At 38.6% G+C, this 24741-nt stretch overlaps 1 protein-coding gene across 10 annotated transcripts in view; it reads right to left on the bottom strand.

Moving 5' to 3' along the window:
• Nucleotides 1-24741, bottom strand: part of Dock7 (dedicator of cytokinesis 7) — a 189363-nt gene that overhangs the window by 914 nt on the left and 163708 nt on the right. For 5 of the 10 annotated variants that reach the window (XM_041651518.1, XM_041651521.1, XM_041651525.1 and 2 more), the window contains 9 exons: nt 24069-24212; nt 21812-21943; nt 20370-20384; nt 12784-12909; nt 11513-11602; nt 11156-11392; nt 10652-10795; nt 8832-8938; nt 2497-2664 (listed from right to left, as the gene is read on the bottom strand). In XM_041651518.1, the coding sequence (XP_041507452.1) occupies nt 2497-2664; nt 8832-8938; nt 10652-10795; nt 11156-11392; nt 11513-11602; nt 12784-12909; nt 20370-20384; nt 21812-21943; nt 24069-24212 (1163 nt within the window). Of the gene's footprint in view, nt 1-2496; nt 2665-8831; nt 8939-10651; nt 10796-11155; nt 11393-11512; nt 11603-12783; nt 12919-18540; nt 18656-20369; nt 20385-21811; nt 21944-24068; nt 24213-24741 lie in introns of those variants that run through there. The other 5 variants (XM_041651519.1, XM_041651522.1, XM_041651526.1 and 2 more) reach the window with 3 other exon arrangements.

The raw sequence follows: 24741 nt of genomic DNA, 5'->3' as shown, positions 1-24741 counted from the left end.
ATCCCAGCACTCGGGAGGCAGAGGCAGGAGGATCTCTGAGTTCGAGACCAGCCTGGTCTACAAGAGCTAGTTCCAGGACAGGCTCCAAAGCCACAGAGAAACCCTGTCTCGAAACAAACAAACAAACAAACAAAAACAAAACAAAAAAAAAAACTTGCAAGGGTAAGGCATAGTGGCTCACACCTTTAATCCTGGCACTCAGGAGGCAGGCCTGATCTACATTTAAAAAGAGTAGCATTCATACATAACATCTAGTTTAACAGAAGGCCTAAATTCTCCAACCTGCTTCTATGGTCAGTCCTCTCACCAGGTCTCTGGAAAAGTCCGTTCTACCCATATGAGAGTATGAAGATGGTCAAGGGCCCAGATCACATTTGACAAAACAACATTCCAGGTTTTATATTTTAAGCAAAATTAAATCCTAAGAAATTTTTATTTCTTAAATTCTAAAGAGTTAAGGATTTTATTCATAAAATGTCTCTTTATAGATTTCCTTTCTCATGAATTGGTCCTTTTTTTACTCACCCTTTCTAATGTTAGTTAAGTAGGTGCCGTGGGAGTTTAGGAAATGTGGCAGCAGTTACAAAGAGAATGACATTTAGCTTTGAAGTTCAAAGATTGCTTTTTTAGTTCCAGGGGAAAGTTTTAAAGGCTGGATACTACTCATCAAGAAAAGGGATTGTTAACTCTCCAGCTTAAGAGTGCTTTCTGCCCTTGCTCTTACAGAAGACCCAGGTTAGGTTCCCAGTACCCATAGGTTGCTCACAACCTTCTGTAACTCCAGTTTGAGGAGATCAGATGCCTTCTAGTCTCCAAGGGCATCTGCATGCACGCACACACACAGTCTCTGGGAGTACTGGGGGTGTAATTCAGTTGAGTGCTTGCCTAGCATGCAGCAAGCTCTCTTTTAGTCTCCTAAAACCACACAATCTGGGTCTAGTACCCTTGTAATTGAAGCACTCTGGAGGTGGAGGCAGGACGATCCGAAGTTGATGGCCATTCTCCCCCTACAGATTGAATTCAAGACCAGCCCTGAGTTATAGGATACCTGTTTCAAAAGAATTAATTTTGATTTTTTAAAAAAGAAAAAAGGTTCCCTAGATCTGGGCTTCGCAATGTATGCCTGGGCAGTAGATGCAGGAAAATGGTCAAAGGTCAACCTGGCTTAAGTAGCAACACTTCAAATCACTGCCACCTTCCAAACAAAACCACCAAACCAAACAACAAAACCCAAAAATTCCTCAGAACCAAAAACTGCATGCCGATATTAAGTTCAGAGGACTAGACTAAGGAGATGACAGGAGCCTGAAACTATGTTGTGCTGAAGGAACTTCCTCCAGCTGTAACAGACTCAGCACAGGAAGGACTGGAGAGTGAAGGAGAAACTGGAATTAGATTTGCCAACTGCTTGATCACTGGATACCTTGTACCTTCACATCCCCTGGGGCTCCTGACCTGCTGGGGCTGATGGCGATGAGTGCAGGCAGCTGGAGATTTCAGAAAGTCTGAAGGGAAAGCTAAAAATGAAGGTGCTTCTTTTCTGTCTGGGAATTCTGAGAGGAATTTTCCCCATCCATGGATGTAGGATAGGAGTATACATTTTGTATTTCCTCAGTAGTCCAGGGGGAGATAGATGCTCCCTGGAGGATGTGACATAAAGCAGGCCCTTGGCTGATTTCTTCTTTCCTTTTCTAAGACAGCATTTGTCTATGTGGCCCAGACTCCTTGAATTTACAGCCCTGCTTCAGCTTCTCTAATACTAGTATGACAGCAGTATACGGTAGCTATTTTTCTGAATGGCTATGTGAATTGTTTCATTCAGTGGCTTCTCAAAGGTTATTAAACAACGTAATTAGTTATCAAACAAAAGGGTGATAAAACTGCCACAATAATCCAACAGATAAACAGAAATTTTTAAAAAAATGTGAAAAAAGGGCAGCTTATTTTTATCAGTTTCTGCCCAGTTTGCAGAGCTCAGGTGTTACAGAATGAATGACTGTCACCGCCATGGGTTCTTCATCTGCAATTGTATCTTCACCATAGTCCACCTCAGGTACTAAGCCTGGGGCAAGTACTTCTCGTGTGGAACCAGGATGCAATCGTAGAAAATTCCAAGTCCTTTTTGACTTGTCAAAAAGAGAACACTACTGATGCCTCTGGGACAGTCAGGTCACCTGCTTTAATCTGTGGCAAGGTTATGTAGACTATTGGCCCTGGCTGAGGAAAACGAAGAACGAGCTCATGAAACATTTTAGTGAATTCTCTCACAAAAGTACCAGAAGCTGGGACAGGACTTTGAATAGGTTTATGAAGGCAGACTTAGGAGGACTGTTCCAATTAGCGTATCGTCCACAGAAAAGGCTGACTTTCAGACTGATCAGGGGACAAGTGGCAACAATGGCTCATATACTAGTTGAATTTATTAGGTTTGGGGGGATTAAAATCGATCAGTTTTTCTTTTCCTAAGATGCTCCAAGGAAGAAGCACAGAGCGTACCTGTGGCAGGTGACAGGCAGTGCTGCCTTGTACAGCTGAGGGATTTTTCTGTTTATCAGTGGCTGCAAGGCCTCTTTAAGACGGTGATAGTTTCTCTCCAGTTCTCTTTGATACTCCTTTTGATCTGGCCCAATTAAGCTCTTATTTTTTCTTAAGGCATCCTCACACCTAGGGGGTAAGAAAATACATGTTTAGATATTCCCGTCCTGGAAATTCGTAGTCTTGCCCACCCAAAGACAGAGACACGTTTACCATGATGACATTCCATATTTCAGCTGATGGCAAATGATTCTCTCTTGTTTTAGGTTTATGGTAGTGTTATGGTTTGCGTATAATACGGCTCTATAGTCTTCATGTGTTGAAGGCTTTGTCCCCAGCTCATGATACCGAGAGGACTGGATCATGAGGGTGCTAACGCCATCGGTGACTTATTAGGAGGGGGTGGATGAGCAAAAGGAGTGCTGTGCTTCTGAAGGTCTACTCCGCTTCCTCTCTGTGATAGAATAGTCATCTGAGTCTCTTTAAAATCTGATACACACTTCCTGTACTCACTATTCCTGTACTCATTAATTTAAATACATATTTCATTAATTTGTAGCCCAGGCTGGTCTAGAACTTGTGATTCTTCTGCCTAAGCTTCTGAGTACTGGGAAGTGTGTGCCACCATATCTGACTTTCACAGCGACAGGAGATCAAATGGGAGCGGTGGCACATGCCTATAACCCTAGTGGCTGAGAGTCTGAAGCAGGAGAACAGCAAGGCTCACGTGAGCTGTCTCAACACAACAGTCATATGTATATCAATATCTCCTTGCCTGTGAATGCTTAGACAAATGTATAGTTTTAAATGCTTATATTATAAAGAAGAGGCCATCAAGCTTGACAACCTGATTCCAGACACCTGTAACTTGTCTTCTGGCCTCGAAAGCAGGTCCAGAGCATTTGCATGTGTGTGCATACACAAACACAAATGGAATTTTAAAATTAAAAAGAGTGTTAGTTTCAAATACTAAGCAATTTTAGCAGAGTAAGCTTAAAATATGAATTTAAAGTGTGTATCACCTAGGTGAACACGTGAACCCCAAATCTCTTGTATATGTGGTATCCCATTCAGACATTCTTCTTTGTACATGTTTTATATTTATATGCTTTGCAATAGGGGCACAGCCAGTAGTCTCCAAATATATCCAAAATATACCAGCTAGAGGAAAAAAAGTACATACATTCATATAATGGAACACACAAAAATTAAGTAACGCAACATTTATAATCACTGAAGATAGCAGCTGACAGAAACCAGTACACACTATTCATTTATATAAGACTAAAAGGATGTAAAATGGCACATCACTCAGGGATTCAGTCATTTCTGATAAAACTGTAAAAACAAGAAAAGAACAGAATTCAGGACACTTCTGGAAGTGACACCAGGAGAGGAGGATGACAGCAGACTATAGAAACAAATTGTTTTAATTCAAGATTAATGAAGATAAATTTTAAGAGAATTTCAGACCAAAAGTAAGTACACAGACAGTATTATTTTTAGTAATTAAGAACAAATCGAAGTGTCATGAAAATAGATCAGCAAGAGACACCCTATTTATAGGGGTTTTAATAAAGCTGGGGGCTGAGACTAGAGTGCTGGCATTCATGGCATTATTAGTGCTGAGACATTTTGGGGTGTATACTATATTAAGAGCCAATAAAAATGTTTATTTTGGCTCAGTGATTTCATGATGGAAATTTTAATTCAACGAAAGAAAGAAGACCCACTGTGCTATAAATTACATCACATTTAAATTCAAACTGGGGAAAACAATATCAAATCAGTTAAACTGATGAATATCACCATTTAAATAATGGTTCTAATTTTAACTGAAATATAGTTTAAGATTATATTTAAACTGTGAACTATGATATTTTGTATGTGTGTGTGTTAGTAGAAACACACAGCTAACAGAAAAAAAAGGCATGGCATGGCAGGCATGGTGGTGCACACCTTCAATCCAAGTACTTGTGAGGCAGAGGCAGGCAGATCTCTGTGAGTCAGAGGCCAGTCTGGTCTACAAAGAGAGTTGTTACACTGAGAAACCTTGTCTCGAAAAACCAAAAAAATAACGGAGTATTGACTCTAATTCTTTCTTCCCCCAACTCCCCACCCTTTTTCTTCAAAACGAGTTTTCAACCTGAGGCCCAAGTGGAGTGGACCTCATTGTATAACCCAGGATACCTTCAAACTCACAGCTATCCTCCTGTTTCAGTCTCCAAGTGACTTATAGCTATGCGGTACCAACCAGCTATGTAACTTTTTCTCCAAGGTTTATATGATGAAGCATTTAAAAACTTTTGGCCTTTTTTTTTATAATCGAAAAGGAGAAAGTTCTCTGTCCTGACAATACCACATAAGAAGTCGTGTTGACTACAAGAATTCATTCCTCTGAAGTAAGTCTCTCTAGTGTTAGGATGCAGCTAAGGAGTCCTGGACATGCCTTCTTTATGTGAGACCCTGCCTTTTATACCAAGTACCAAAAAAGAAAAAGCAAACTAAGTATATCCAAAAAGATAACTGTTTACAATCGCAGTCCTGATAAAACATCTTAAAACAATAGCAAGCAAAAAGTTATCTGATCATCTATTATTAAATTCCAATGACCCATAGAAACCTGTATTATCTCATGATCACTTGGCCCAAAGACAGCAGGATTTATTTTGTTGTTTTAAACCTCCTAAATAATGAAATTAATGCTAGCAATCTGTGAATTTCATAAGTATGAAATACATACATCTTCCAGGAAGTGACACAGGTCTTGTGTTCATGTAAGTAACTATGTTTCCTGCTATTTTCTAAGATCAATCCCATGAGGCCATCTAGCCAAATGATTACATTATAGGATACATAGAACTAAATAAAGCTCTTATAGCAAATTCAGGAAATAATCAACAGAGTGAAGGAACAATCTACATATGGGCAAAAATAGTTTGACTAGGGCACACACATGGTGGCTCACAATCATCTGTAACTCTAGTGCATGTAACTCCCTCTTCTGGCCTTTGCAGGGACCAGACACAATCATGATACACAGGCACACATATAGGTAAAACACCTGTACACATAAAAAGAAGCTTAAAAAACAAAACAAAAAAAAATAGAACTACCAAATGGCAGAACAACCCATAACCAGGTCTACCCCCAAGAGAAATAATCAGTCTGTTAGGCAAAAAGACATTTATAACCCACCCCCACTTCGTTCACTGCTGCATGATTCACAATAGCCAAGGAGTTGAACAACCTACGCCAGCCATCTATCAAATGATGAGGAGGGTTAACAGGGGTGGGCAGGAGATGAGAGAGGTAGAGGGCGAGAGACTTAAGAATGTATGACATAAATGGATGAAACTGTCAAAGAACAAATTTAATAATAAAAGGTGGGGGGGAAGCTGGGGAGGTGGCTGTCTAAGCATGAAGACCTGAGCCCAATCCCCTAGCACACATGGAAAAACCAAAACCACAACAAAGATGAGGTGCCAGGTGTGGAGTTCCATATACAAATTAATCTCAGTGGTGGATGGGTGGAGAGGAGAGAGCAGACAGGAGGAGGCATGGAGCTCACTAGCCAGTCAATCTAGTTTGCTCAGGAAGAGACTTTCAAAATAGAAGGTAGAAAATGCTGGAGGAGGTCACCCAATTTCAACTTTAGGTTTCTGTCTGCATGCATATACAAATATACAAGCATGGTACATATATATAATGGAATACATTTTAGCCTTAAAATCGAGTCTTATTCATAACAACTCATAAGAAAACAGATATTGTACAGAGTGAAATAAGTCTAGCTCAGGAAGACAGGTATTATACATGTGTAATCTAAAAATGTGATTCCCAAAGAAGTTGGGACTAGAACAGTGGGTACCAGAAGTTGGGGAGAAGGATGGGACAATGGGCAAAGAGACTGGCAAAGGATACTTAGCTACATCAGACTGGACCGAGACACCGTGGTATGCTATTACAAATTAGGGTAACCAAAGACAACAGTGTGCTATACTATATCCTAAAAAGTTAGAAGAAAAGATTTTGAATATTTTTGCTACTAAGAAATGGTTAAGTGTCTGAGGATATATATATATATATGAATGATGTAGTGTATTCGTGGATCAAAACATATCAATGTATCAGTTAAAAACAAATTTACATTTAAAAATCACAAAATTTCATAGAACTGATTGTTTTGTTTCTGTGACAGAGTCTGGTTCAGTCCAGTCTGGCCTCAGTTGCCAGATAAAAGATGTCCCTGAACCTCTAATTCTCCTGGATGTACCTCTTAAATTCTGAGATTAATTATAGCTGTATGCTTAAATGTTTTATGTAATCCTAGGGATCAAACCTAGAAGGACTCCATGCATGCTACATACACAGACACTCTTACCAGCTGAGCTGTGTTCCCCAGACCCCAGATAAAGCTTTTTAAGTTTTTATTTTGGGTGTCTGTAAAGCTCAGGTGAAAGGAACTGAGAGTTCTGTAAAGCTAATGCAATGAAAAGGGAAGTGGCAGCACCATCCACATTTACTGATGATAAAAACCAATGTCCAGTGCTGTGGGATAATGCTTTTATACACTGTAAAGATTTGTCACTCATATTGGTTTAATAAAATGCTGATTGGCCAGTAGCCAGGCAGAAAGTATAGATGGGTGACCAAACTCAGAGAATTCTGGGAAGAGAAAGGCAGGGATGCAGTTGCCACACAGACAGAGGAAACAGATGAGAATGCGTCACTGAGAAAACATACCAAGCTTAATTTAGATAAGAATTATGGGTTGATTTAAGTTGTAAGAGCTAGTTAATAATAAGCCTGAGCTAATAGGCCAAACAGTTTATAATTAATATAAGCCTCTGTGTGTTTCTTTGGACTAAATGGATGTGGGACCAGGTGGGACAGAAACTTTTGTCTACAGTTCATAAGTTATTTATAATTTAATAAACACATTCAATAAACAATTTGATAAGATAAACCATGTTAGAAAGTACAAGACAGGGTTCTCTGGCTCAAGCTCTGATGCTTTGTTAGCTGGAACTCAGTCACAATTGTCCAGTGGCTCTTTCAGAAACCTTCGGTAGTGTGGGGGATTAATCCAGTACCTTGGATGTGCTAGGGAAGTACTCTTCCACTGAGCTGCAGCTACAGCCCATGGTACTCTTTAGTCTGACCTTTAGTGCTTCCTAGGTGTTTCTCAGGCCCTTACCCCATGGCTTCTACGGTTTCAGCATCACTGCATTACTGACCATTCTTACACAGATACTGAAAATGGTTCATGCTTTTTCCTTTTTGGTAAATTCTTTTACTTTTTTAATGTCTAAAACCTAGAATTAATTCTTCAAGGTCCACATAAAATGTGTGGAATCTTTCCTAACAATGCCAAGTTATATTAATCATTCTTTCTTTTGTGATCATATTATTAATAAATAAAAATTAGGAATTAATAATGAGTTGATAAAGACTTTTCCCTATTGTTACAAATTCTAATATTTATTGAATACCTATTATGTGCCAAATATTAGTGTAGCAATGCTTTTAGGTTGATTTTGTGCTGGGGGAAGTTAAGATTATACACCAAAGTTGCTGTCCTTAGAAGGTCTCATTACAATGCTGATTTTTGGCTGGCCTCTGGGAATCTGGATCTGGAGAGGGGTTTGCTGTTCCAGATATTTTATTACTATGTGCCTTCCTCCTGCCAGTTTAGTATGCCATCCCCAACACTCTGCAAGTTTACTGCTGGAGGAATGCACTGGCAGAGGGTCCTCTGAGCTCTAGACATGTGTTCTTCCCCTTGCTCATCTTCTATTGTGCAATAAGTCACGGTGACCAGAACAGTGACATGCTGAGTCCTGTGAAGGGGGTGCACTTGAGGCCCTAGACATCCGTGCATTATTTAACCCAGTTTGCAAACCTCTCTGAGAGAGGGAGATTACATTATCTTTCATTTGTTAGGAAACTGAAGATCACAAAGACTAAGTGACCTGAGTAAGGACATAAATACACTGATAAGGTTAGTATTTCAACATATTTTTCTTCCAGTTTTTTTGAGGGAGGGAAACTGGTGCTACACACTGAAGAATAATACTAATTGTTTTGGCATAAACAGCAGCTTTCAATGTCAGAGTTGGGTATGAAAGGGTGCAGGTGGATGCTAGTAAAGAATAGTAAATGCCATGCAGATTGCTCATCACAGGGAACAAATTCCTAGCTTCTCTTTTCAACAGTTCCTTGTGGCTCTTATCTTAAATTTTGGTACTGGCCACTCTTAATTTGAAGTTCTTTATGCAACAAACCTCAATTACCTTTTAGTAAAGTCTTTGAAGCAAAGACGCAGCTTGTTGTGATGTCTGAAGAGCTTTGGGTCACCAGGTATTTCAGACAGGAAGACCTGGGCAACCTCCAAAGGTCCCTGAAAAATAAAAGGGAATAATGAAGTGTTTTTATTCTTTAGAGTTATGGAGTTTACCCACAGGGCCATGGCAATGACAGGGCTACATTTACACTGAATACATGCATGTCTTTTACGACTCTTCAGGGACAGCGACTACTTCAGGTTTTCCTACAATTAGATTTCTCTCTCTCTCTCTCTCTCTCTCTCTCTCTCTCTCTCTCTATCTCTTTTAAATTTTACTATTTTATGTGCATGGATATTGTGCATGCATGTATGTGTATTTGTATATATGTATGTATTTATGTATGTATATGTACATAAGTAGGGGCCACTGAAACCAGAAGGCGGCACTGGATGCCCTGGAACTGGAGTTAGGAGACAGTTGTGAGCTGCCATGTGGGTGCTGGGGGAATCAAACTAGGGACCTCTGGAAGAGCACCAAGTGCTCTTACTCACTGAGCCATCTCACCAGCGCTAGATTAATTTCTTAATGGTTCATCCTTCAAAGAAATGAATAGGATTTTGAAGGTTGACTATTGACTTCATGAATACACTTTGCCTTATATTTTTGTTTTTAATTATTCTGGATGCACAAATTTCAATGTATCTCCCAATCCACTGGTTATTAGAAAACAACTTCCAACTTCCCTCAGCCTTGCAAAGGTTACTCTTGATATAGTAAATTAAGCAAGATGATTTTCTAAATAATTTGAAGAGAGAAAACAAACATCACATACATGTTAGGGGCACAAAGGTCTTATTTCAGTTGTACAATAGAGCATTTTTCAGCATTGCTTTTTAATCCAAAAAGTGGTTAAGACATATGAAAAACCTGACTAAAGCTTTTCCTGATGCTCCTAACTGGGGATATTCTTTAAGATTGGGGCCAGGCTCCAGGCGGTGGTGGCGCACGCCTTTAATCCCAGCACTTGGGAGGCAGAGTCAGGAGGATCTCTGTGAGTTCGAGACCAGCCTGGTCTACAAGAGCTAGTGCCAGGACAGGCTCCAAAACCACAGAGAAACCCTGTCTTGAAAAAAACAAAAAAAACAAAAAAAAACCCAAAAAAACAAACAAACAAACAAAAAGATTGGGGCCAGGCCTAAAGTTATGAGCAAGATGATCTGAGCAAACCATAGGAATATCATAATGGCTTCTGACATGTGTGATAAAATAACAGTGGTATCTTATATATAAATGTTATTACATTTTCCAAAATAGTTCCACATTATTTATTCCAGGACAAGGAAACACCATCAAGAATTTAAGAGAGCAGAGATTCACATGTATTCAACACAGCTCTGGAATGAGTCTTTTTTGAATCATGTATATTTTTTAGGGGAAGATTTTGCTTTATGAGACAGGGACTCATTATGTAGCCTGGACTGGAACTTGCTCCAGAGACCAGGCTGGCCTTGAACTCACAGAGATCTGTCTGCCTCAGCCTCTCCAGTGTGTGATTAAAGGTGTGTCCCCACAACTGTCTAGCAAAGAATATTTTACGTGATCAGATTCCTACAATATAATAGATATAAACATAGGCAGTGGAGAAGGCAGATAAGAAAATCGTAATGAGATGCTATTAAACTTCCGTTTTTCAGTTTACCTCCATTTGTACTTCGTACCTTGTGACTAATCCACTTGATATGATTTTGTTATTCTGTAAACATGACACTATTACTCCAAGTCCAGTGTGTAAGTTAAAATGCACACATCCAGCAAGAAACACCAACCTGGTTCACAGTTGTGCCTACAGACCCCTGGAGGACCATCTGAAGCATTTTCGGGTCTGCTGGATCCTGATGTGTTGCAAATGCCAATTCTTGCGTCTTTTTCTGCATGTCTTCGATAGCAACTTCAATTGGTGTTAAGATTATCTGAGTAAAGTAAAACAATAGCAATCAGGTCAGTGTACTGACTAAAACTACCTAATGAGCTTTAAACAATAAAATCAGAAGAAATGGGACCCATTATAAGCTTTCATAACAAAATCTAAACCTCAATCTCTAAATTAATAAAAACAAAACAAAACAAAAACCCAATAAATCCTTAAGAAAAACCAAAACCAAACTGATAATGAATTAGGGACTCAGAAGATAGCCAAAAATGAATGAATAATAATGGTAAAATTCTATTATGTAAAGTAGATGGGGCAGATTTTCTGCTAAAACCATATGCTAATTCACAGCGTGTATATACTAATTGCATGAATCCCTTTTCCTCAGTTGTGGACTTACCTCTTCTTTGTGAGTGACATTGACCCTTGTTTTAATGTAAGGAAAGGCATGAGACGTTGTCAGAATGGTCTTCCGTTTGAACTGTTCATGAAGTTCCCCATGGGCACGGCCATCTAAAGTGAAGGGTGTACAGTACATGAACCGGCGGAGGTTATAATTCTTGTCAAAATAAGTGATTCTGTCCTTCATCTCATAGGTGTCAAAGAATGGCTCCACATAGGTAATCTGAATGTATGCCTGAAAAAGGGAAAGGTCCTTATTCACTAACAGTAACCTGTCACTTAGTAGATGTCAAACAAAACCATGTGGAGACCTTCAGAGACGCAACTAAACATTATTACAGTCTGATCAACTTACCTTGTTAGGATCTAATTTACACTTGTCTACAGGATTTGAGTCCTTGATGACTTCAACCACATCCTCTCCAAATCTTTCTCCATAAAATCCCTGTAATGAAGAGAAGGTAATCTTTTACATGAATTTCCTAGGATTAGTAAACCAGAGTAGGTCCTGGAGGGAGATGCCTCAGCAAGACTGGGAGATTTGGCAAGTTTTGTTCTAACTATATCATTTCCATCTATACAATTAAATAACAGTCAAAGAATTTTTTCTTCAATAAAAACTCAGGTTTTTACAAGGGGTCCTCAAAAGAAATAAGACTGAGCAGCAGCTTGGGCAGTGGTCATGGCTCTTCAGAAGGAAAACTAAGCCATTGAAGGAAGAAGGTGACCTGTGAGTCCAGCCACTCAGGAGCTCTCCACACATTAGCCCCACACCTCCCACAAAGGGGCTTCGTATGATAAAGTTTGGGAAATGTGGTCTCAAAATTTCTCAAGACTTACCAAATTCATAAAAGATAAAAAGTCATAGTTTGAGCCAGATTATGAAAACTACACAGAGTAAAGTGAGCTGTAAGGATCAAGACCAGCAGAGAAGAGAAACAAAGCCGAGAGGCCTGTTTCCCAAGCTGCTCTGTACACACAAGTCTCTTGGAGATCCTGTCAAAATGTAGACTCTGATTTAGTCTGAAGTGGGAGCTAGGATTCTACATTTGAAGCAATCTCCTGGGTGACACTAATAGACTCGAGGCACAAGCCACACTTGGTGCAGTAAACGAAGGGTCAGAGGAGCAACTGGAAAGGAAAGATGTGTTAACACAATGAACACAGCGGTCATCTAAAAGGAAGGAGCTCTCCAGAAGGGATTCTATGAGGGTTTCCAGGCGTGACCGCAGCGGAAATCTTGGAAGACATCTCACTGGATGGTTAGGCCACAGAGACAACACTCAAGTAAGCTATTTCCTGGACCTCTGCTTTCAAACCCATCACACACAGCTACTTAATATCTTGTCTCTTTTGTAAGTGTAGACAAACTCTGGAGTAATTCAGAAGGATAAAGTAGCTTAGAAAATTTGTGTGAAAAGAAAGCCTCAAAAGTATAGCTAATAATAATTTACTGTTGTCATAAAAGAATAGAAGGCTTTGAAAAGGTGTTAAGTTTACCTCTCAAAAATTCTTATATACCATAGAAGTCTTTTATCTGGCTTTTATATAATAATTAAAAACTGGATGTGAAAGTCTATTCATTGTAGAAATAGAAAATGATATTCGTGAAGCGCCAGCATTCACCTCCAATCTGTGAGAAATCTCTGCGAGTTTGGTTATTGCAGGCTCCTTGTACACAAACTCCTGTTCATCCAAATCCCCGAACTTGGTTCCATAAAAACCAACACGGAAATAGGTGCCAAACATCCGCTTACCATCCTAGGTTTAGGAAAATGAAAAAATTTAATATAAAACCTTTTTGTTTTTTACATTCTGCTTAGATTGCTATATTGTAAAATTTTCAAAACACTGTAAAAAGTTAACTCTAAATTATGTTTATTTTTTTCAATGAGAGTAAAAACAAAAAAAAATGATTATTCTTCATTATTTCTAACAATGGTTATGCAAGTTTCTTTCTTTGTTTATTTTTTTACCAAATAAAACAAAATGGTCTTTGCTTTTAAGTTGATACAGTTGGGCTACATTAATTTATTTTCTTTATTGAGCCTTAATAGAAAAGCACACCAAGTTAAATAAAACAGCACTAATATATTTTTAAGTCAACACTATCCTTCTCATCCTTTAATATCCTTTGCGTATATTAAAGGAGCCAAGGAAAGCATCTGGCACACAGTACAAAATCAGTGAGGTGCCAAGTCCTTCAGAAGTATTAATGTAAAAATCACTTCATCAGTGCCATTCTGCTGAGTGAACATATAGGGAAGAGGAAAAGTGGAATAGAAAGGAAAAAATGTGACTGCAAGGCAATAATAACATTTTGAGATGACTTGATATTTTAAAGACTGCCAAAGGCACTCACTAATTTCCCAATTTTTGATCTTTTTATGATAAGAATCACTATCCTGCTTCTGACATCTCAGAAGCACACAATGCTGTCATAGGACTTAACATCAACCACACACTGCTAGCAGGTTCAAGGACAGAAACCTACACGAGTCTTACAAACTCAGGGAGAACCAATTCTTTCAATAAGGATAACATCTGGATTTTCCCCACGCAGTTCTAAAATGTTTCAGAAGAATTTTGCAGTGAGCCCTACGTATAGACCACATAAAGCATTAAGTTCCTCTGATTTTCTTTAAGCCTAACTTGTTTTCTATTTACTTTTGCTTTACAGAAGAGACCAGATGGCAAATACATTGAAAAATTGAACAACAAATATAAGTAATTAATCAAAATGAGAAACTTGGGTCCTAATTTATCAGTTTTATAATCCTCACATGAGGAAAAGTATAATGATAACCTCATATTCTCAGCCATACTCAGAAAAATATCTTTGATGCTAAAGAAATGAAATATCTAACAAAAATTTTCTTCAGTTACTTCATTTGAATTTAACATGAATATTAATTGATTCTTATAGTAAATAAAATGTCTGGATGAATTAAATAAATTTTATGAAAAGTTTTATTAGAACCACCAATAACACACCTGGACACAATGAAAGCAAGAAGACACTGCATGGAACACACACAGAACATCCAAGATATCATATACAAAATCTATGATTCAGTTTCAAACCATGCCTCATACACAAATAATTCTCACTTCTTAAAACTAAAAATACTAGAATATTCTATTCTAGCTATGTGGCTCAAAATGTTTCCAGTTTAAAATGTTATTCTAAATCTTTAATATTATTTAAAGACAGTAATTAGGACTTGCTTCCCTTAGCTAAACTTTCCAATTCTCAACCTTTGTATAATAAGGATTACTTTCTTGCTTCCATTTTATTGATCTTTCTAGTGACATCCCAGAACAGACAGAACATTGTGATGTGACCTGTTGGTGAAGGGACCCAGGAGCTCACTGTCTTACTAGTCTGGACCCTGAATCGGACTAGAACTTAACTACCTCTTTTAACATACTTTTCATATTGATATTATTATGTTAGCTATCATTAATCTTCTATAACAGAATAAAAATAAGACTTGCTCCTCAAAATAATAAAATATGAAATCAAATAGTTACAATATAAATTGGTATAAACTAATGGAGTAGGGTCAAGAATGAAAGATTAATCTTGTTGAAGCCAAATCACAGTTAATGCTCCAGTTATCCACAAGGCTCAAAAAAAAAAAAAAAAAAGTAAAAAAAAGAGGGGACATACCAGTAGACAGAGAAGAAAAAAGCAGATCCTGCCACAAAATAGGATATATGTGATGTGATGGAAAGCGTCCATTTGAGTACTGAATGCCTAAGGCACGTAAGGCATTATGACACACGAATTCACCCAAGGCAGAGAGGGATGTCTCTCGTCAAGCAGGTGACAACTGAGGGGAGAGATGCTAACTAGTCACATAGATTTCTTGGGGGAAGTTTACTGCAGCCAAAGGCTCTGAGACAAAAGTCTTATCTGGATTGAGAAACAAGATGGAGAACAGTGTGGGTGGAGCAGAGGCAATGAGAACAGGAGACAGGAGCATCAGAGAAACAACAAGGAGTTCCTGGACCGTGTGTGTGTGTGTGTGTGTGTGTGTGTGCGCGCGCGTGTGTGCATGTGCGTACACGTATGTGCGAATGTGTGTGGTGTAGAGGGTGAGGACAGACAGAGAAAGGCCAATAATCCAAGCAACCATATTCCAATTTAGAGCTCACTGACTGTATCCAGTTTATCAAAGCTTCATCTTCAGTAAAAAACATTCAACTAATTTTCTTTTCAGTTTTGATACTTGCTTTTGTTTTGAATTACTTTCCTGCAATTTATCACTCTTTCCTTTCCTGTTCAGAATTTATTCTGAATTTCACATCACACTCTCACACTACACATAGCATATTCTTCCCAAGCATTTTACTCAGGACTTTCTTGACTCTGTGGGTGATGAAGCTACGCACCAGCAAAGAAAGTTAGCTCCCAAGTCAAACACATTTTACGTCTGTTCTAGCTTTGTTTTCTTTACTAAAGAAGCAACCTTCTGTTGGGTAGCGGTATATTTCCACAATGACACCATTCCTGGAGCATTGCTTATCTTCATCCAGAGGTTTCCACTATGCTAGCTGATTTCCATACAGGCACAGCAGCATCTACAGTGGCCATCTCCTTTCCCTTCTGTTAGGTCTATTCTTCTTAAAGACCATTTATCAGATTCTTCTAGCAACGATTTCCACTTGGAAACATAATACATGAAGCATTTTATTAACCTATTTTTTTTTTTTGAGCAGACCAGGGAAGGGCACATGGGGATTGATCCTGGGGCTTTAGGCAAGCCCTCTACTAATGAATGACATCTCAGCCTTGTTTTCCTTTCTGTTTTCTATCTTGAGACAAGGCCTTGCTAAAGTTTCCAGGCTAGCCTCAAACTGTAACCGTCTCGACCCCTCCTCTGGAATGGCTGGGATTATAGGAACATGCCACTGCACCTAGCCTGTTAGCCTAACTCTTATGTGAAGATTTCAACAGGAGCTGGGGGATAGTCCAGCATTCGCTAGAATTCATGAAGTCTATGGGTCTGACCCCATTATATCAACAACCAAACCAACATATTTCAAGTGACAGTAATGGTAAAAACAATGACATTAACACAGCAACAATAAAAAACTGATCTCCAGCAGTTTCTGAGTATTTACTATGTTGTAAACACTCTATATGCATTATATCAACTTCCTTTTCATTTCTAGTTTTTGTAGCCTATACTGGCTACCAGAATGCTGAAGTTACAGGCACACAACAGTATGCCCAGCCTAAATGTATTACATCAATATTTAGCAGAATTCTGTGATTAGTATCACTATTTTTTTAATCTTACAGATGAAAAAGAAAAAGAAAGAAAGAAAGAAAGAAAAGAGCGTGAGAGAGTAATAACCTTCCTATGATCACACTGTAGAAAGGGATGGAGCAAATGTTAAACTCCGGCATTGTTATGGGACACCAAAATCCAGGCTCCTACACAGTCCATACCCGAGTACAAACGCCCACACATGAGGACGACCTTCAGCTGTCGTCACTTCTCTGGTGATTTTCTTAAGAACTCTTGTGAATTTCTCTGAGTAATTCAATTTATTTTTAACTTTTTTTTTTCTGGTTTTAAAACAGTGTTTCTTGTAATCCAGAATAGCCTGGAACACCCTATCTAGCGAAGACTGGCCTTGAACCCCATCTTCCTACCTCAGCCTCCTAGGTCCTGGGATTATAAACACGTCTGCTGAGTAACTGGCTACAGGATTACCTCCCCTTCTCTGTTTTATCTTCCTTCATGTTACAGTGCCATCCTCTACCACCCCTGTTTGTGTGTGTCTGTTTTGTTTTGTTTTTGAGACAGGGTTTCTCTGTGTAACAGCCCTGACTGTCCTGGAACTAGCTCTTGTAGACCAGATTGGCCTCAAACTCACAGAGATCTACCTGTCTCTGCCTCCCGAGTGCTGGAATCAAAGACGTGCTCCACCACTGCCTGGCGCTGCCATACCTGTTTTTTTATATTTTGCAGATCTTTCTTGTACAATCCAATGTAAAGATCAAGTGGTAGCTTAACAGACATACTTTTCTCAGATATAGCCTCACCAGTTTCTTATCAGAGGTTAAATTACGACCATTACATATCCCCATCCCCCCAGAAGATGTCATATTCAATATCACCTACAGTTTGCTGATGTCAAAGCCAGCAGAGGAAGCAAAACAAAATGGTTTGGCATGTTCTCACTAGATCCACCTTAAGGTCTACTACCAGGGAGGCACCAACTGCACAAAGCACTCCCTCTCACTCCCTGCCCCCTCAGCTAAAATAGCACATGGTCCTGAGGTAAAGACCCATGCGTGCTTTATACCCGTATTTCCTCTCTTCTTGTAAAGTGTCACACATCCCCCACTCAACTACCTCCAAGTACCTTTACGTTCCATCCTCAGAGAGAGAGGGAAAAAGGGATAAAACCTTTCAGTGTTCATTCATCTCCTCTCATTTTAATTGGCTGTTTCTAATTCTGCATTCATTTTATTTATTTGGATGAATTACAATATTTAACTCAACATTAGTGTAGAAGCCAAAACTGTATGTAGCCAGTGTTTCTGAGCACACAACAACCTAAGCATTAACTGAAATTTATGATGTTCATGCAATTCAGTAATAAGTTAAGGGAATCACTTCAGATGCCTTTATGTCAAAGGTTAGGGGACAGCTCTGTTTGGTAATACATCAGGAGTTATCCTTATAAGGTAACTTTATTTTCTATAACAGTTCTGCAGTTCTGGATTCTAAATGCTACATGGAATAGGATATGGTATTTAAATAAATAGGTTGTGATAATTTTTGAATAGAGGAAATGACATGTAACTATGTTATCAATATTTGAAGAGAGTTTTTTTTTTAAAAAAAAATATGAGCTTCCAGAGGTGGATCTCATCAAACAGACTGATAACTATTTGGCAAATGAGCAAATGCATCTTTTAGAAATAAATGGATGCGCACAAAATGTGAAATGGTCATGACATTTCATACAGAAATGAAACATTTTCTTTTAAATATAATTTAAGCACACCATAGGAAATGATGCCAAGTACAACAAACAGGCTTAGGGGAAAAATGATAAACAATAATAAATATAAAAGCAAATAGCAAACAGATATGGAGGAACAAAATGCAGTAGTCAGCACTGGCAGCTCTGGAGAGTGTCACAATGTATCATCTATAAATACTTCAGTAAACTGCTAAATATCATGACTGAGGGTTTTCTTTCTCTCTCTCTCTCTCTCTCTCTCTCTCTCTCTCTCCCCCCCCCCCCAAAAAAAGCTTTGCGAAGTTACATAATTTCTCCGAATCAAGAACAGAATGTAAAATGAGGAACATTGCAGAATCAAGAAACCTTCTACAATATATAAGTTGTCCTTACTAGGTATTGATCCAATGAGAGCTGTATGAGAATACTAAGAAATTAGCTAAGAAACAGTTTTAAGAAAAATGAAGAGCTGTCAGAGTCAAACAGGAAAAGATTCACAAGGTAGGAACTTACCACAATAGACAATAGTAAAAGTAGGGAGGAGGCCAGCAACCAGGGGCAAGAGAGAGAAAACAGAAAGCATTTTAATTAGGGGAATTTCAAAACATTTAAGCAGCAAATGGCAGCAAACACATTTTTAAAACACAAGCATCCACTTAAGTTTAACAAGGGATAGCAAAAAAAAAAAAAAAAACCAAACAAACCAAACAAACAAACAAACAAAACCACACGTGCAACAAATTCAGATGCTATGAAGCTGAAGATCCATAAAGGCAGTGACAGGAATGCAAACGAGGAAACACGGTCTGTGCAGCTTTTACCATGCAATGACATGATGGGAGAATGGGATTAATCTCAACCAGTGGAAAGAATATTGTCCAGGGGTCGATTTAGCATCAAGCAGACTTGTAAAAAACTGCTCAGAGGTTTTAATGTATTCTTAATTTTTATGTCTAGTTTTCAGTTAATTCTATTTCATGCTAGAATATCCATGAGGAACTTTATCCCTGGAAGACAGCCGTGGCAAGACTCTGCTTATGTCTAGATGAAGCCACAAAATGAAAGATTCTATTTTAAACATAAATAAGGGCATGCACATTTAATCTGGAGAATGGACGTAGATGTACAAGTACCAGCTCATGAAAAGATAAGCAGAGGGTAAGCGCTTTTTCAGAAATAGAATGACATTCAGTAGTCACATTGCTCCCTACGGTTTACTATTGGGTTCCCAAACAAGGATTGTAAAGGAACCAAACAGAGAAGCCTAGCTATTCAGGCAACACAGGTCTAATGACAAGCCGAGAGGCAAAGCCAAAATCTTACCAACACACCTAGCCCAAATAGACCTTATTCACTATTAGGGCATAATTTATAGTATTCTCCCTTTACAGAAAGATGAAAAATTACTATAATCAGCTCTCCATGGTAATTTTAGATAATATTTAGTTTATATTTAACTTTTCTAAATTTAACTACTATATAAAAGGAAGTGCAGGTAGTCTTTATTATATAGTAATAAACTATAAGAATATGAAGTCAAATTTACATTTTCTCAATGTCTTTATCTTGCTTTCCTAACTAAATTTAAATGAACAAAATGGATTTCTTTCCAGGGGTGAGGGTCGGGTGGGCTATATACAGGGCAAAGTGACTCATGATCAAATTAAACACAATTTCTTCAATTCAAGACGCCTACTCTCTGCCCACATTTCAGTTATCACCAGAGTTGGCCTCCATCTTTACTGACGGGATGCCCAGTTTAACAGACAAATGACTTTTCTCTTCACATAGACATAGAAAATGGTATGTCTGCTAACGGACGGCATCAAACAAAATACACTATTTTCTGTTTATACCTCTGAGCAATATCATACAAATCGACCTCTGTAAATGAGTGAAACAACATGGTTAAAGGAAATCCGTGTGTAAGTGTGGATGAGGAAATGCGCCAAAGGATAAAAACAAACTCAAGTGACAACAGCGGCTCATTTACCAAAGAATCTCATTAGTGTAACAGCTTCCATGCACTGCCTGAATCTCTACAGCAGAAAAGTCTTAGAATAACTTACAGTATTTAACAAAATTTCTTTGGTTAATGAATTCAGTTGATAAGCAGACAGCAACAGAATGCCCACAGCTAGCACATGTGGGCAAAGCATTGGCATAAGAAATCTGGTCCAATCCATCTATTAGTGTCTTTAACTAACTAAAACATTACCTACCTCCCAGCCAGTACTCTGTGTAATAAAAAGTAAAAAAAAAAAAAGGGCAAGTCATAAAAAACTGTTCAGAAGAAAAAAAGGCCAAAGGAAGTTCAGTTACATGGTACCATACCACAAATTCCTTACCACAGAGGATAACAAAATATTTCAAACAGCAAACATTCCTTCATTTAAGACAGACAGAAATTTTATAACCTATTTGTTTAAAACTCAATATCCAAAATTTACCTTTGAAAAGACATCTTAAAAGTGAAAGTACTTTCTAAGTGGAAGGACACATTTCAGGGAACAAGAACCTAATCTACCGCCTGTTCTGCCTCTGTCTAACTCAGATCTCTAATTTCATTCCACTGAAATATCCAGGTTAAACAGGACATATACTGCAATTTTGCCAAATGCCAGGAACTCAATCAAATGGATGGAACTTTCCGGAAAAACCACTAGCTCCAGACTGAACACATAATTTGCATCAAAGAGCTCTCAAGGCAGATGAAGTTCCTTGTATATGTACATAACTGATTATTTAAAAATACCTATTATAATCATGAAACCTAAATAATCTTTTGCAATTTCAATATCTGATAAGATTACAATAGAGTCCTGGCTTACCAGGAGCAGCCTAGTTGACTTTCAGATTCTGTCAACTCATCTCTGACTGCTTGGCACTGAGGTCGAGTTGGTAGGCAGTGCAGCAGCTGCAGTGCTGCGTGCAGGAGGGGGTGGTCACTGCTCCACTGCCCTGTGGAGGGCGGGGCTGAGGGAAGCAGATCACTGCATGGGAGGAGGCCCAACAGGAAAATTTCAATGGTGCCAATGACTGGGTCAGAAGTGCCAGCCACTAATTTCACTTTCTAAGGAAGTTTAATTTGATTCTAATTTTGGTGATAATGTGGCCTACACAGTGAAGTAAAGTACTGAAATGACTTTATAAATTACACAAGAACTTTTTTTTGTTCATTATTTTCATGTTAGAAATACACTATGGGTAACAGTGCAAATGCAGGAGAAACAAACATAGCCACAGCAGTAAAAGATACCAAGATTTCATTAGAATTTCACATCACTCAACAAAAAGTTAATTTATACATAAAAACTTTTTGGCAACAAAGGAACAGATATTAATTTAAATATCAGGTCCATAATTATAATCTACAATGTATTACAGAAAATAAAGTAAGATCACGAAACACTGCTAGATGGTAATAATTCAAAAGTTGGGGGGGGGGAAGTCATTTGAGAAGTCTCTAATAGTCATAACCACTTTAGGTCAATTCACTCATTGTTGTGTTAATGAATCTGGGCTTAGCTTAGCTATGAACCTTCTTTTAGCCCAAGTAAAATGGTCATTTCATGGGATCTGGCTAGACAAGAGCACCAGGCAGTGTTAAGGTTTCTAGACGCCCCCTCCCCATAATAATAAAGCGAGAAGTCGGGACTGTTACCTGATGAACGATTTTGCTGAATGCTTCCTGAAGTTTACCATGGATTGTGGAGAGCTTCTTTGCATCCCGATTAGCTTCATGAATAGGAATGAGTACTTTGTAAACCTCATTAACTGCTTCGTACATGCCAGCCTACAGAAATAATGTCTGTGAGATGCTGCTTTCTTTTAGATCAATGAGAAGAGTCATTACAATTTGTAAATTCACTGTATTTTTAAAGATAACACCACTGAAGCTTTTCCAAGAGGTCTAATTTTTAATTGTATTAAAGCTTAAAAACCAATTTTATGTAATGTATCCTTTCATCTGGAAGGACTCAAGTGGGTATGTGCTTATAACTATATATATATATATATATATATATATATATATATATATATATATATATATATATATGAATTCTTCCATTTGTGAATCACTTGACCTGGGCATCCTGTTCCTGGTTAGCCTATAATGATGTCACTAAGTTAAACGTGTGTGCATAGACACTCCTGAGAACCAATTCAATTATTACACTGGTCACAGATCCCCAATTCTCTTACAATCAGATAACCTGTGGCCTCTGGGAAAACCTAAATCATTTGATTTTTGAAAATTGTAAGCTGGCACAGGAAGCTGCTTACTAGAAACTCATGGAAAAGTCTTGAAACACTTTAAGGCAGTGTGAGGTTCTGAGCGCTCGCACTGCTCTGCACTCTGGCCCGTAGCAGACTATACTGTAGTAGTGGAGACAGCAGCTTTCCCAGGGCTTCCCAGCTCAGCAAACGTGCTTTCTGTAAGAGTGCGAGTAGTACACACTTCAGAACTGATCACAGGAGGACCGTGAAGCAATAATGTAGCTTCAATAGGGAAATAAATTTAGCATAAGTAAAATACTCTGCAAATTATCTTAATAAGTTAACATTTTTAATTAAATTAAAAAGAATATATACTTAATATATATTAATAATATGTGTTAGCAAAAGAATTTCTGCACAACAGACCACTAGTCTTTAATCTAAATGTACTTCTTTGGATGATTAAAATTATATACATATATAGATACACAGATAAAATTCACTAAATTAGTCTGTCAATAGCAAAAACAAAACAAACCAAACAAACAAAACCTTGCCCCATGCCCCCCAGCTAGTTCTCTTCAGTTTTGGGCTAGCATGGGATGGTCACGTTCCTTAGTGATAGGACATTTTTGAAAGGACTGAAGTCTGGAAAATATTTTTAAGAGCTTGAAAATTATTATACTTAAATATATTGGTTCTAAGGACCAATAACACTAAAGATGGTAATGATGCCAGTGGACTACCACTGACTAAAGCAATGAACACACACTCTCTCTCTATGAACTGACTCACTCCTTCCTCATGCTAACCTGCAGTACAAATTACTATTAGATGTGTTTAACAGTCAAGGAAAGCAAGACATAAACAGACTGAACAACTTATACCTGAACTGACACGGCTGTTAAGTGTGGAATGCAGACTGAACTTGATGCACTGAACTATACATTGCAGGACAGGCTCAAGGCCTAGAGAAGAAATCTCTAGGCCCAGGGAAGAAGGGCAGCTATGTACATCATCTCAAGCTTTGCCTTTACCCTTCCATAACCTTATAGTCTCCTGAACCTTGGTGCTGGGACACTGAACACTAAGCAGTAAAATCAAAGAAAGCAGGGACTTGATCAAAGAGGCTCAAGAAAGTTGGGCTATGTTCCTTCTATAAACGTCCTGTCTGGGCTCCCCTTGACAGCTTCAATTCTTCACATACAGATGGGAAGGAACGAAGACTGGCCTTATACAAACAGAACAGGCCGGTAAGGGATGCAGGATGCACTCTGACGGGCAAGAGCCAGTCCTCCAACACCTACCCAGGGAGGACCTGCTCCACAAGCACAGCTCAACGGAAGGGAAACCTCCAATTCCTCTGGCAGAAATGCTGCAAAGTCATGTTGGTCTACTCTTAATGGAACTTAAAAACCTCAAAGAAGTTTTAGTTTCTTCTTTTTCAATTTAAAGGTTTCAGAAAATATTTTATAAACAAAGAAAATAACCACTGCAGATTAACCCAGATTGGCCTGGTTCAGAAACAAGCCAATGAAAATGCTGGGGCAAGCCACACACCATTAAGATACAAAGAGCAGCAGTAACAGATCTGGATGGAGAGTTCTTAAAGACACGTGGAGCAAAAGCTCTCAAAGGAAATGCAAGGTCGCAAGGCAGAGAACACTGCCATGCATGTCATTTATGGATCAGTCACCTACCATAGAGAAGGAAGCGGCGGCTTGTTCCAGTAACCCCACGAGCCCTGACTCAGTAAAGTACTTTCCGGAGCAAATACCTTCTTCGTCTGGAGACACCACATCATCTGAGACAGCAGATTCTTCTAACACATTAGATGAAATATTCTAGGGAAAAATAATGAAAAGATTTTTGCAGTGAATTACTTTCCTAGCATGAAAAACGTACACGGGGAAATAACTGACGGTTAGATTTCACTATTCACTAAAGTTAAAGAAAAGAAGCTGGGGTAAGCCCATTCAGCTGTGTGGGACCCTGGATTCAGCCCCTGTGCACACTTTCACAATGGGGAAGAGAAATCTCTACATCACGCTCTATTTTAAGATAATAAAATTATAACTGTTGCTGGATAACTTCCCCAAAAAACCATGTGGGAAAGGCTGACATCTGACCCCCACAGGTGGTGTCCTGGCACATCGTGAATGAACACACTCTCTCTCTTTTAATTTGTGAAAAAGAAAAGAAACAGCTCATGCTCAGTAGCTAAGAGGACCTAGGACTGAAGCTCTAATTTCAGCTTCCAGTTTAAAACCAAGTCCTCTTGGGTGGCAGTGGTGCATGCCTTTAATCTCAGCACTCAGGAGGAAGCAGGTGGATCTCTGACTTCAAGGCCAGCCTAGTCTGTAGAGTAAGTTC

This window comes from Microtus oregoni, unplaced genomic scaffold (genome assembly GCF_018167655.1).
Source record: "Microtus oregoni isolate MIOR12 unplaced genomic scaffold, Mior012 000005F_ref0000423, whole genome shotgun sequence".
In the NCBI taxonomy this organism is placed as follows: domain Eukaryota; kingdom Metazoa; phylum Chordata; class Mammalia; order Rodentia; family Cricetidae; genus Microtus; species Microtus oregoni.
This window is presented reverse-complemented; position numbering and strand designations above follow the sequence as displayed.